The 12,782-nt window shown below is 37.1% G+C and overlaps 1 protein-coding gene across 2 annotated transcripts in view; it reads left to right on the forward strand.

The window, feature by feature from the left end:
• The window catches only part of Pof1b (POF1B actin binding protein), a 101,461-nt gene that overhangs the window by 30,722 nt on the left and 57,957 nt on the right, over positions 1–12,782 (forward strand). For both annotated transcript variants that reach the window (XM_060374867.1, XM_060374866.1), the window contains exon 4: positions 8,755–8,835. In XM_060374867.1, the coding sequence (XP_060230850.1) occupies positions 8,755–8,835 (81 nt within the window). The remainder of the gene's footprint in view (positions 1–8,754; positions 8,836–12,782) is intronic.

The raw sequence follows: 12,782 nt of genomic DNA on the forward strand, positions 1-12,782 counted from the left end.
AGTTGGGGGTCCCCAGTCGGGGAGCAAGGACTTCCCCTGACATAAACTCAGTGCCAGGCTCCCTAATCACCTCCCCATCAGGGGTGTAGCCTTGCCAGTCCACAGCAAAAGACAATGCAGCCAGTCCTGATGAGACCTGATAGGCTAGGGTCAAATAGAATAAGGAAAGGACCTCCCCTGTCAGTGGACTAGGGGAGAGGCATATGGGGAGAAAAGTGAGGGGGATGGAAGTGGGAGGAGACCAGGGAGGGAGCTATAGCCGGAATACAAAATGAATACATTGTAATAAGTGATAATAATAAAAAAGGAAAGAAAAATAACAAAAATAATGTTTCATTTACAAATGCAGGTGCTCTCTTTATTTGGCACATACTAGTTCAGGACTGTGATATCCTTCTGGTAGAATTTTCATTTGATGAGAATGAAGTGTTCCTTCTCATCTTTTTTTATTAATTTTGGTTGAAAGTCTATTTTATTAAATATTGGGAAGGCTACTCCAGCTTGTTTTCTGGGTCTGTTTGCTTGAGAAGCCTTTTTCCAGCTCTTTCCTCTGAGGTAGTGTTTTATTTTAGTTGTAGAGATGTGTTTCTTGGATGCAACAGAATACTAGATCCTGTTTCTGAAAACTTTCTGTTAGTCTGTGTCTTATTATTGGAGAGTTGAGTCCATTGATGTTGATAGATAATAGTGACCAATGAATGTTAGTTCCTTTTATTGTGGAGTTGGTGGTGATAATATGTTTCTGTGCTTGTTTTCTTTTCTTTTGTGAAGTTGTCTATGTCCTGTGTTTTCTTGGGTGTAGTTGTTTTTGTTAGACAGGAGTTTTCCTTCTAGAATCTTCTGTAGAGCTGGGGTGGCTGTGTAGATCTTGTTTAAGTTTAGTTTTGTCATGAAATATTTTGTTTTCTCCATCAGTGTTGATTGAAACCTTTGCTGGGTATAGCAGTCTGGGTTGGCATCTGTGCTCTCTTAGAGTCTGCATTCTGGGTTGGCATCTGTGGTCTCTTAGAGTCAGCATGACATCTTCCTAGGCCCTTCTGGCTTTCGTAGTTTCTTTTGAGAAGTCTGGCATGATTTTGATAGGTCTACCTTTGCATGTTACTTGGACTTTTTCCCTGATTGCTTTTAATAGTATTTCTTTGTTCTTAGTGTTTGGACTATTATGTGACATGAGAAGTTGGTTTTCTGGTCTACTCTAGTGTTCTGTGGGGCTCTTTTACATTTATGGAAGTCTCTTTCTTTAATTGGAAAATATTTCCTCTATGATTTTCTTGAAAATGTTTTCTAAACCTTGGAGCCTGGAATCTTCCTTTTCATCTATTCCTATTATTTTTGGTTTTTGTCTTTTCATGGTATCCTTGATTTCTTGGATATTTTGTGCCAGAACTTTTTTTGATTTTTTGTCTTTTTTGAGAGATGTATTGATTTCTTCAATTGTGCTTTAGTTCCTGAGATTCTCTCTTCCATATCTTGAATTCTGTTGGTGACACTTACCTCTGTGGTTTCTGATATTTTTGCTAGGTTATCCATCTCCAGGAGTTTCTCTGTGTGTGTTTTCTTTATTGATTCTAATTCTGTTTTCATGTTTTGCATCATTTCCTTCATCTGTTTGTATTTGGATTCATGTCTGTTCATTATGGCCTCTAGTTTTTGTTTGTTTCCTCTCTATCTGCCTCTATATGTGCCTCTACTTGTGCCTCTATTCGTTTGGCTGTATTTGCCTGTATTTTTTTAGAGCTTTGTTCATTTCCTCTTTTTGTGCCTCTAATAACCGGGTAAGCATAGATTTGAAATCATTTTCCTGCATTTCTGATGAATTGAAGTATCCATTGATTTTTGTGGTTGTTGGTTGAAGCCATGATGTCTTGATTTTTCTTAGATGTGTTCTTATGTTGGCCTCTAGCCACCAGCTTATCCTTCACTGTTTGTTCCTGGAGCCTGTACTGCAGACTGGTTCCCTATGTCTCTGGAGTCTGGAGTATTCTTCAGGAAGAGGAGAGAGGTCCACTGGTTCAAGAGTGGATATTGGGTTTTTTTCAGCTGCAGCTAAAGGAGGAAGCTTGCAGGTGAATTGCACAAGGACAGGAGGGTGGTTGGAAGAGTGCCTTGAAGGACTAGGTGCTAGAGAGTGTAGATACCTTGAAGGGTGGAGTGTAAGCAAAGGTGGGGGTGCTGGTGCTGTTCACAGGCTGAATATGCAGATGCAGATGCCCTGAATGCCTCAGTGGCCTACAGGCCTCTCACACTGTCCTCCAGGCATTCATATATGTCTGGGTGGTACTACCTTCATTCCAGGAATTGTTTGCCTGGACTCCACTGGGACACCCACAGAACAGGGGCTTCAGTGTTGAGAATGTTATCCTAGGGGTCCCTATGTTGCCCACACTGGGGGTGTGGGTGGGATGGATCTGATGTTTGGCTGCTAGTGTAAATGTATCTTGGGCTCTGCAAGCACTTACCTGAAGGCTCACTTTCTGGCTTGCCAGCCTTGCAGAAACCACAGGGGTCTCCCCCCTCTCTGGTTCTCTACTCTCATATTTGGTCTAGCAGCTGCAAATGAAAGTGTAGGAGATGTGTCAGTGGTGTTCACTGTTTGGCTGCAGAGCAGGGCGCTCCATCCTGCTGCTACTTCTGCTGTCTCAGTCACTGAGCATTGAGGCTCATGCTCAGGGCAAAGTGCAGGGAGTAGAATGTTCCCCATTCTCTGACCCTGGAGACCTCCACAGCAGACCGGTATCCAACCTGTCCCAGCTCACAGGTTGTCCCCTCTTACCCAGGGAGCCTCAATGTCAATGTTCTGGCTTCAGCTGTCCCTTCACTCAGAAGTTTCAGAGTTTAGGATCTTCTACCCCTCAGATACAGTATGTGCTAGTCTCTACAATCTTGTACCATGGATAGTTTTAATATAGAACTTATTTAATAAATTTTATTTAAGCTTAACTTTTTATTAAAACATTCCATTGCAAAATTAATCACTCTGAAAAAGTCTAGAAAGAAACAACATTATCAAGTTAAAGGAAAGGGAATTTCTTGTTTGTTTGTTTGTTTGTTTGCTTAACTTATTTTTATTTTTTATTTTATTATTATTAGTTTCATTTTATTAACTCTGTATCCCAGCTGTATCCCATTCCCTCATTCCCTCCCAAACCTTCCCTTCCTCCCTCATCTCCTCCCTGCCCCTGTCCAAGTCCACTGATTGGGCAGGACCTCCTCCCTTTCATCTGACTGTATCAGATATTTTTTATATCTGATTTATCTATTTATATATCTGATTTATTTATTTATTATACCTGATTTTATCAGGTATTTTCAGGACTGGCTGCAAAGTCCTCCTCTGTGGCCTAGCAGAACTGCTCCTTCCTTGGGGGGTGGGGAGGTCAAAGAGCCTACCATTGAGTTCATGTCAGAAATAGTCCCTGTTCCCCTTAATATGTGAAACCAATTGGTTACTGAGCTATCACGGTTTTCATCCGAGCAGAGGTTCTAGGTTATATCCATACATGGTCCTTGGTGGAGTGTCAGTCTCAGAAAAGACCCCTGTGCCCAAATATATTTGGTCCTTGTGGAGATCCTATCCTTTCCACGTCATACAAACTCCCCCTTCTTTCTTATGATTCTCTGCACTCTGCTGAAGGTTTGGTTATGAGTCTTAGTATCTGCTTTGATACAGTGCTAGGTAGAATTTTTCAGGGGCCCTCTGAGGCAGGCTCCTGTCCTGTTACTTGTTTTCTCCTTTGTACAATGCACCTCCCATTTGTCTTTCTAAGTGAGGATTGATCATCTTACCCCAGGTCCTCTTTCTTGTTTATCTTCTTTAGGTGTATAGATTTCATTGTGTTTATCTTATCTTATAGGACTTGAGTGAGTATATACTGTGTGTGTCTTTCTCCTTCTGAGATACCTCACTCAGAATGATCTTTTCTAGATCCTACCATTTCCCTGCAAATTTCATGATTTCCTCATTTTTGATTGCTGAGTAGTATTCCATTGTGTAAAAATACCACAATTTCTGTATCCATTCCTCCGTTGAGGGACATTTGGGTTGTTTCCAGGTTCTGGCTATTACAAATAAAGCTGCTACAAACATGGTTGAGCAAATGTCCTTGATGTGTACTTTAGCAAATTTTGGGTATATGCCTAGTAGTGGTATAGCTGGGTCTTGAGGAAGCACTATTCCTAATTATCTGAGAAAGCGCCAGATTGACTTCCAAAGTGGTTGTACCAGTTTACATTCCCACCAGCAGTGGAGGAGGGTTCCCCTAAGGAAAGAGAATTTCAACATGAATTTCTTAAAAATAAATACCCCTGTAGAGAAACCCACCTTAAACCAAATATTATGTATATTCAAGGCACCTTGCTAGAGTTTCAATGTCCACATTCTCTTACTCTAGACTGGGTAAGAAGGAGGGAGGCAAGTGAGAAATTTTAGGGCAATTCTAAGGCTTACTTTTTAAGAGAATTTAAAATAACACAGAAATAACATGATATGATTCTATTCAACTTCCATAAACAGTAGCATTTCTGCTTGTGCCTTAGATGGTTCAGATGACTTCAGAAGACTCTAGGAAACTTAGACACATAGACAAGGAGCAACAAGGCTCCAAAGTGAGAGAAGAAGCACACTAAGAGGGAAAATATTGTACTTCATTTAATTTCTTTTCATGTCATTTAAGCAATTTTCCTTTAATCTAACATATCCCTAGTATGAAAATTTAAAAATGAGTTAGGAACTGAAATCTTGGAAATACTAATTTTTGATATTTTATTTAAAAAAAACACTGCAATTATTTTTGTTTGTAAAGTATTTATTGAGTCAGTGGGTCACATGAATTAATCAATCTTAAGAGGTAGAGTAGCATTCTTCCCAAAATTTGGCAATAAGTCTCAGCATCAGCTTTGACACCCTGCTGGTTTAGAGTCTTTCAGAGACCCTCTCTGGTAGGCTCCTCTCTTTTTTTCCTTCTCTTCTTCCACTTCCAATGTTTATACAGTTTGCTCTTCTGAATGAGGATTAAGTATCTTCACTAGGGTCCTCCTTGTTTTTTAGCTTCTTTAGGACTATAGATTTTTGTATGCTTATCTTATATTATATATCTAATATCAACTTGTAATTGATCATATACCATGTGTGTCTTTTTGCTTTTGGGTTAGCTCACTCAGGATGATCGTTTTTTGTTCCATCCATTTGCCTTCAAATCTCATGATGTCTTTGTTTTTAATTGCTGAGTAGTGTTCCATTGTGTAAATGTACTACAATTTCTGTATCCTTTCCTCTGTTGAGGGCCATCTAGGTGGTTTCCAGATTCTGGCTATTACAAATAAAGCTGCTACAAACATAGGTGAGCAAATGTCCTTGATGTATAGTTGAGCATATTTCAAATATATGCCCAGGAGTGGTATAGCTGGATCTTGAGGCAGCACTATTTCTAATTTTCTGAGCAAGTGTCAGATTGATTTCTAGAATGGTTGTACAAGGTTACATTCCCACCAGCAATGAGGGAGGGTTCCCCTTTCTCCACATCCTCTCCAGCATGTATTGTCACTTGGGTTTTTGATCTTAGATATTCTGAGGGATGAAATATCAGGGTCATTTTGATTTGTATTTCTCTGATCACTAAAGATGCTGAGCATTTTTTAAATGGTTCTCTGCCATTTTCAATCCTCTGTTGAGAAAACTCTGTTTATCTCTGACCCCATTTTTAAATTGGATTACTTGGTGTTTAACTTCTTGGGTTCTTTATATATTCTAGACATTAGACATTTCTACTGGAGTTTGGCAAGTAAAAAGTTCACTTGCCTTTAAATGTTACTCGGCCTCTTTAAAATATTTATTTATTTATTTATTTATTTATTTATTTATTTATCTAATCCTGTCAGACATAGGATTGGTGAAGATGCTTTCTTGGTCTGTAGGTTTTCATTTTGTTCTAACTACAATGTCCTTTGCTTTTCAGTTTCATGAGGTCTCATTCATTGACTGTTGATCTTAGAGCCTATATTGTTGGGGTTTTGTTCAGGAAGTTTTCCCCTGTGCTAATAAGGTCAAAGCGCTTCCCCACTTTTTTGTCTAACAGGTTTAGTATGTCTGGTTTTATGTTGAGGTCTTTTATCTACTTGGACTCTACTTTTGTGCAGGGTGATAAATATGGATCTATTTGCAAATTTTACATGGAGAATTCCAGTTATACCAGCACCATTGGTTGAAGATGCTATCTTTTTTTTTTTTTTTCAACTTTATGGTTTTGGCTTCTTTGTCAAAAATCAAGTATCTATAGGTGTTTAGGTTTATTTCTTGGTCTTCAATTGGATCCCATTGTTCCACCAATATGTTTCTATGCCAGTACCATGCATTTTTTTATTACTGCTGTTCGATGGTGCAGCTTGAGATCAGGGATGGAGATACCTCTAGATGATCTGTTGTTGTACAGTTTTCTTTTAGCTATTCCTTTTTTTTTTTTTTTGTCTTTCCATATGAAATTGATAATTGTTCTTTCAAGGTCTATAAGAAATTGTGTTGGTATTTCAATGGAAATTGCAGTAAGTCTGTAGATTTCATTTAGTAGGATGGCTATTATCACTATGTTAATCCTACAGATCCATGAGCATGGGAGATCTTTCCATCTTCTGATAGCTTTAATTTCTTTCTACAGTGACTTGAAGTTGTTGTTTTTTTTTTTTTTTTAATACAGGAGGGCTTGATATTTTTTTTTGCATTAATTTTGTATCCAGCCACCTTGCTGAAGGTGTTTATCAGCTGAAGGAGTTCTCTGATAACATTTTTGGGGTCATCTGTGTATATTATCATATCATGTGTGAATAGTGATACTTTGATTTCTTCCTTTCTGATTTGTATCCTCTTGATCTCCTTTAGTTGTCTTATTACTCTACATAGGACTTCAGGTACTATGTTGAAGAGATAAGGAGAGAGTTGGCAGCCTTGCCTTGTCCCTCATTTCAGTGGGATTAATTTAAGTGTTTCTCTGTGTAGTTTGATGTTGGCTATAGGCTTGTTGTATATTGCCTTTACTATGTTTAGGTATGTGCCATGTATCCCTGATCTCTCCAAGACGTTAAAGGTGAACAGATGTTAGATTTTATTAAATACTTTTTTGACACCTAATGGGATGATCATGGTTTTTTTGTTGTTGTTGTTGTTGTTTTATTTTTTTTCTTCAGCTTGTTTATATGGTAGATTACATTGATGCATTTCATGTATTTTGAACCACTCCTGCAATGCCTTGGATTAAGCTTACTTGGTCATAGTGGATGACATCTTTTATGTGTTCTTAGGTTCTGTTTGCCAGTATTTTATTGAGTATTTTTGAGTTAATGTTCATAGGAGGATAGGTCTGAAGCTCTCTTTTTTTGTTGGATTTTTGTGTGGATTTGGTCTGTGGCCTCATAGAATGAAGATGCTAATGTTCTTTCTGTTTATATTTTGTGCAATAAGAGTATTGGAGTTAGGTCTTCTTTGAGGGACTGGTAAAATTCTGTGATGAAACCATCTGGCCCTGGGCTTTTTTTGTGAGGAGAACTTTTGACGACTGCTTTTATTTTCTTAGAAGATATGAGACTATTTAATTTATTTACCTGATCTTGATTTAACTTTGGTAAGTGGAATCCAACAAAAAATAATCATCCATTTCATTTACATTTTCAAATTTTGTAACACATAGGCTTTTGAAATAAAACCTAATGATTCATTGGATTCTTCAGTCTCTGTCGTTTTCCCCCACATTTCATTTCTGATTTTGTTGATTTGGATGGTATCTTGCTGCCTTTTAGTTAGTTTGGCTAAAGGTTTGTCTATCTTGTTGATTTTCTCAAAGAACCAGCCTCTGGTTTCATTGATTCTTTGAACTGTTTTCTTTGTTTCTAATTTATTGATTTCTGCCCTGAGTTTGTTTATTTCCAGTAGTCTACTCCTCTTGGGAAATGTTATGGAAGAAGTGGGAGGCAGAAAGAGTGAAAGGGGACAGGAGCTCCACAAGAAGACCAAAATATCTGGGCCTATTGGGGCCTGCAGAGACTGATACTCTAACCAAGGACCATGCGTGGAAAGAACCTATACCCCCTGTTCAGATGTAGGCCATAGGCAACTCAGTCTCCCAGTGGGTTACCGAATAAGGGGATTGGGGCTGTCTCTGACATGGACTCAGTAGCTGGCTCTTTGATTACCTCTCCCTAGTGGGTGCAGCCTTGTCAGGACACAGAGGAAGATGATGCAGCCAGTCCTAATGAGACCTGATAGGCTAGGGTCAGATATAAAGGAATGAGGACTCCCCTCTATCAGTGGACTAGAGAAGGGTCTTAGGGGGAGAACAGGGAGGGAGTGTGGGACGACAACAGCCAAGATACAAAGGAAATAAATTGTAATGAATAATAAATAAATAAATAAATAAATAAATAAATAAATAAATATTTTAAAGAGGCTGAGTAACATTTAAAGGCAAGTGAACTTTTTACTTGCCAAACTCCAGTAGAAAAGAATATATAATATAATCATAATAAAATGTTAAAACTGTGGTAAACATAGAAATTAGTATAATGCAATTACTTACAACACTGAACAAATGCTACTTTCCAAAAGTACTTTCAATGGTAAAGTTAAATAAATTATAGAGTCATATATCATTGTTCATGAACATAATTAAATACTGTTCATTATGAAAATTTTTCTTTATTATTGATGGCTCCAAGCTACCAAATAATGATAATTTTATGTAGTTATATGGATTTAAATTTTCTTCACAGGAACTCCATTCTCCAACAGTGAAAATTACTGCATATCCACAAACCACCATTAGTAGATACATAGTACAAAACCCTGAACAGGTAAGGTGTCTTTTTCTGGTGGGTAAGTAAGTCAGTTACCAGATCCTTAAATGTAGATCTAGCCTATCTTCCAGTTAAAAAGTAAACCTCTAACCATTAATAAAAAACTCTGTTTTTAATTTCAGGTAGCCATGCACCCATACATTTTGACATAAAGAAACAAAAGTTCCAAGCAACCTGGCTGTTATAATAGTTTCATTTCTATAGCCCCACTCTTGTACTGCAGGGACTTGGTGCACTTTGAACCAGAATGAAAAGGGACAAAGGTCTTCACAGGCTTCCCATAAAAATCCACCAACCATCACATCAGGAGTTGGAAGTTTCAGATTTTTTTTTTCCTTTCAGATGTATACTGGGAAAAAGAAAATTAAAAGTCAAAAGTTGAAAAATGTGTGCATGTGCTGTAGCCTTTGATGCATGAAGTATGTACCCAGAAAAATTTACATTATTATATTTTCACTAAGAGAAATAAGCTTAAGTTTCACAAAATATATTATGCTCTGTCTAATTTGAGAAAGAAATTAAGAACACATTTTCCTACGATGATAACCCTTCCTTAATATACAGACACACATGTGCACCATACATATACAATGGCAAGACAATTTTCTTTTGTCTTTTCAAATCATCAATGTCACAATAGGAAACACTGTGCTATGGATAGAGACATGACATTATTTCCTTTACTTTTTATTTCTCCAGTATCACGAGGTAAAAATCGTTCCCTCTTCGGAAAGATTGAATATTTATTCCAGCTGTAGAAAGAAAAGGGTTAATACAGAGTCTCCTATTTGTTAGTAATCTAGATGGTGTGGAGGATGTACTTTTACACTATCTATTCTACCTCTTATTTTTAAATTTACTTATTAAAATCATGTTCTCATGTCTCCTTAATTAAGGAATCCGCTAGTTTTGCATGCATGTCTGTGGGAAGTTGTATACACAGAAGATCTGAGTAAGGGGATGATTCCTTTGGATATTTGCTTGAGTTTTCATAAATTTGTGTAAACATTGAAAGAGGATGTGATTATAGCTAAAGCAGTTGCCTGCTCCTTCTCCTGCAAAATCAAATATTTAAGCAGTAAGTCTGAAAACAGGGGCAAGGTGGCTGGACAAGGGGCAGTGAGGAGAACCTCAGTGAGAAAAGTATGTTTGCCTACCTTTGTCCCTCAGTTTCTTCCCTTTTCAATATACCTAATGGGATCTGAATGCATGCTATCTGGACACAGCCTATAATAGTGGTTTCTTACAAATAGTTTTTTGTTATGTTCTTTACTTGTATGCATCTAATCTGCTTTTTACCCACTTAGTTGGTGTCTATGCTTACATAGTTATATATCCTTGTATTTTGTAATATGATAAATATTTATATGTGTATTTAATTGTATTCATGTATGCAAGTGCATGTGGAAGTCAGAAGTTAACATCAAATGCCTTCTTCAATCATTCTCTACCTTTCTTTTTGAGACAAAGTCTCTTACTGAACCTGGAGCTCATGGGTAAGACTAGCCTGCCTCTTCAGTAAGCTCTAGAGACATGTCTTTACTTCCCCAAGGCTAAGATTAAATGTATGATAGCAGGGACAGATTTTTAGTTAATGCTGAGCATCCAAACTCTGGCCTTTATGCTTATACAACAAGCACTTTATCAATCAAGCCATCTCCCCAGCCTGGAACTAACATTTTTTAAAACACATTTTCTTTATTCTTGAGAAAGCTTAAGTTCGTAAGTGCTGCAGGAACACTGAATTACAAAGTGACAAAGTTGGAAATGAAGTTGAACAATGCAGAAGAAAAAACAGCAAATTAAGGACAACTCATAATGGACATTAAATGACTACCAGATAAATTGTGTAGATACATATTTACTTATACACCATGCTGTTTACAAAGGTAACAAAATTCGAAGTATGTGTATAAGTAAGGACATATTAATAAGACTGGGCTTACTCTTCTAAGAACTCATTATCTCAGGCTATGTTGAACTATGAACATTTTCTCAGGAAGATCTAACAGAAGAGTGAAGAAAAATAGTCATTTTAAAGATTTTTAACTTTGCCTTTAGTTGGGAAATAAAACAAGTTTCAAGCCACATGCATTATATATATATAAATGTGTATATATATATATATATATATATATATGCCTAACTGGTTTTGCAAAATAACTTTAACACTGTATATCCCTGTTTTCTTTTTAAGTGTGTTTCTTTTGTGGTTTGCACTTTTAAATCTCTCCAGGAGAATATGTAGTTTAATTGTAATGTTTACAGTAAGTTGAGGTTTTAAATGGTAATCTCATCCTCTTTCACTTCCTATCTTTTCTAAGCTTTATTTTCTCTCCTTGGATTAAAATGATCTCAATAGGCTTCTCTAATTATGGTTCCTTCTATTTCCATTCAGTGTTTTTATTTGTCGTTGCTCCTGATTTTCTTTTTCTCAGTTTTTCTTTGTAGTCATAGAATTTATGTACTGTTTTGTTTTTTATCTAAAAATTGAAGTAAATACATTCAGTTTATCAGTAGATGAAATTTGACTTATATTTGTCAGTTTCATTACGTTTCTCATTGTCATGATCTTGTTGTGGAGAATATACAGTGGTTCTCAACCTTCCATATGCTGTTTTTAATACAGTTTCAGGTACTGGTTTGTGGGTGTATCTGCATGTGGATGGACCCACCTGAAGATGGATAGAGGAGCAGTGTCTCAGTTCCTGAGATAGTCAGAAAATGTTTTCTGGTGGTGTTAGATGGTCCCTGTCATAACCCACAGGTTGAGAACCACTGTTTTATAGCCTTTAAATAACAATAATGAAATAAGGCATTTTTCTTAAACCAAAGGTACTTACACTTTTTTTAGGGTTGGAAGTAAGGCATGTCCACAGATAACTGTGAAAATACATTATAAGTTATATGAAGAGGTAGGTGATAGATACAATTAGAGAAATGCAAATTGTCTTAGTTTTCTGTTGCTGTGATAAAACATCATAACCTAGGCAACCTTATAAAAGGAAGCATATAATTTGAGGCTTGCTTACAATGTGTTATGGTGAGTCCATTAGCCTTGTGGTGGGGAGAACATGGCAATAGGCTGGCAAGCATGATGTTGGAACAGTACCTGAGAGCTTATAACTGGGTGGAGTCTTGCCTTGAGGTTATCACTACCTTTGTTACATTTCTCCTTATCTCTCATCGTAAACTAAGCTTCTACCATTATATTTCCTGGTGCTATTTATTTTCTCCTTTTTGTCCTGCTTTCTCTTTCTCATTGTAGCTCTGTATAAAAGAGCTCACTCATAACCACATAACACAGTCAATAATCAATACTAGGCTGAACTGAAACCTCATCTGCCAAAAAACAAACAAAACAAACAAAAAATCCTAGTTCTTAGTACAACAGCAAAAAAGCTGATACCTTCTTTGCTAAAATATACCAAGAATGGTTGTTAGCTTAGTTGCTAGCACTGTTCACCTCTGAAACCAGTGGATCTTTACCTCCATAGTCTTCATTGTTCTATACTTTGTTGTTTTCCAATATCATACTAAGATGGATAATTAAGCCCCACTTACAGCATTCAACCTCTTCAAGTTTTCTGCTTTCCTCCAAAAACAACGGACAGACAAAAACATAATAAATACATAAAACGCTATGGTAAGACATGTCACAGCAACAGCCCACCCCCTGTTACTAACTCCTGTTTTAATTATTCTTCTATTGCTGTGACAAGATACTATTACCAAGGCAACAATAAAAAAAGAGTTTAATTTGGTGGCTTATGGTTCCAGTGGGTGAGTCTATAGCCATCACAGCAGGAAGCTTGCCAAAAGGCAGGCAGCTATGGCACTATAGCAATAGCCGAGAACTTAAAATTGAGCCAGAAGCACTAGGCAGAGAGAGAGAGAGAGAGAGAGAGAGAGAGAGAGAGAGAGAGAGAACATTAACTAGAAGT

The sequence above is a fragment of the Meriones unguiculatus genome, chromosome X (assembly GCF_030254825.1).
Source record: "Meriones unguiculatus strain TT.TT164.6M chromosome X, Bangor_MerUng_6.1, whole genome shotgun sequence".
NCBI classification, from domain to species: domain Eukaryota; kingdom Metazoa; phylum Chordata; class Mammalia; order Rodentia; family Muridae; genus Meriones; species Meriones unguiculatus.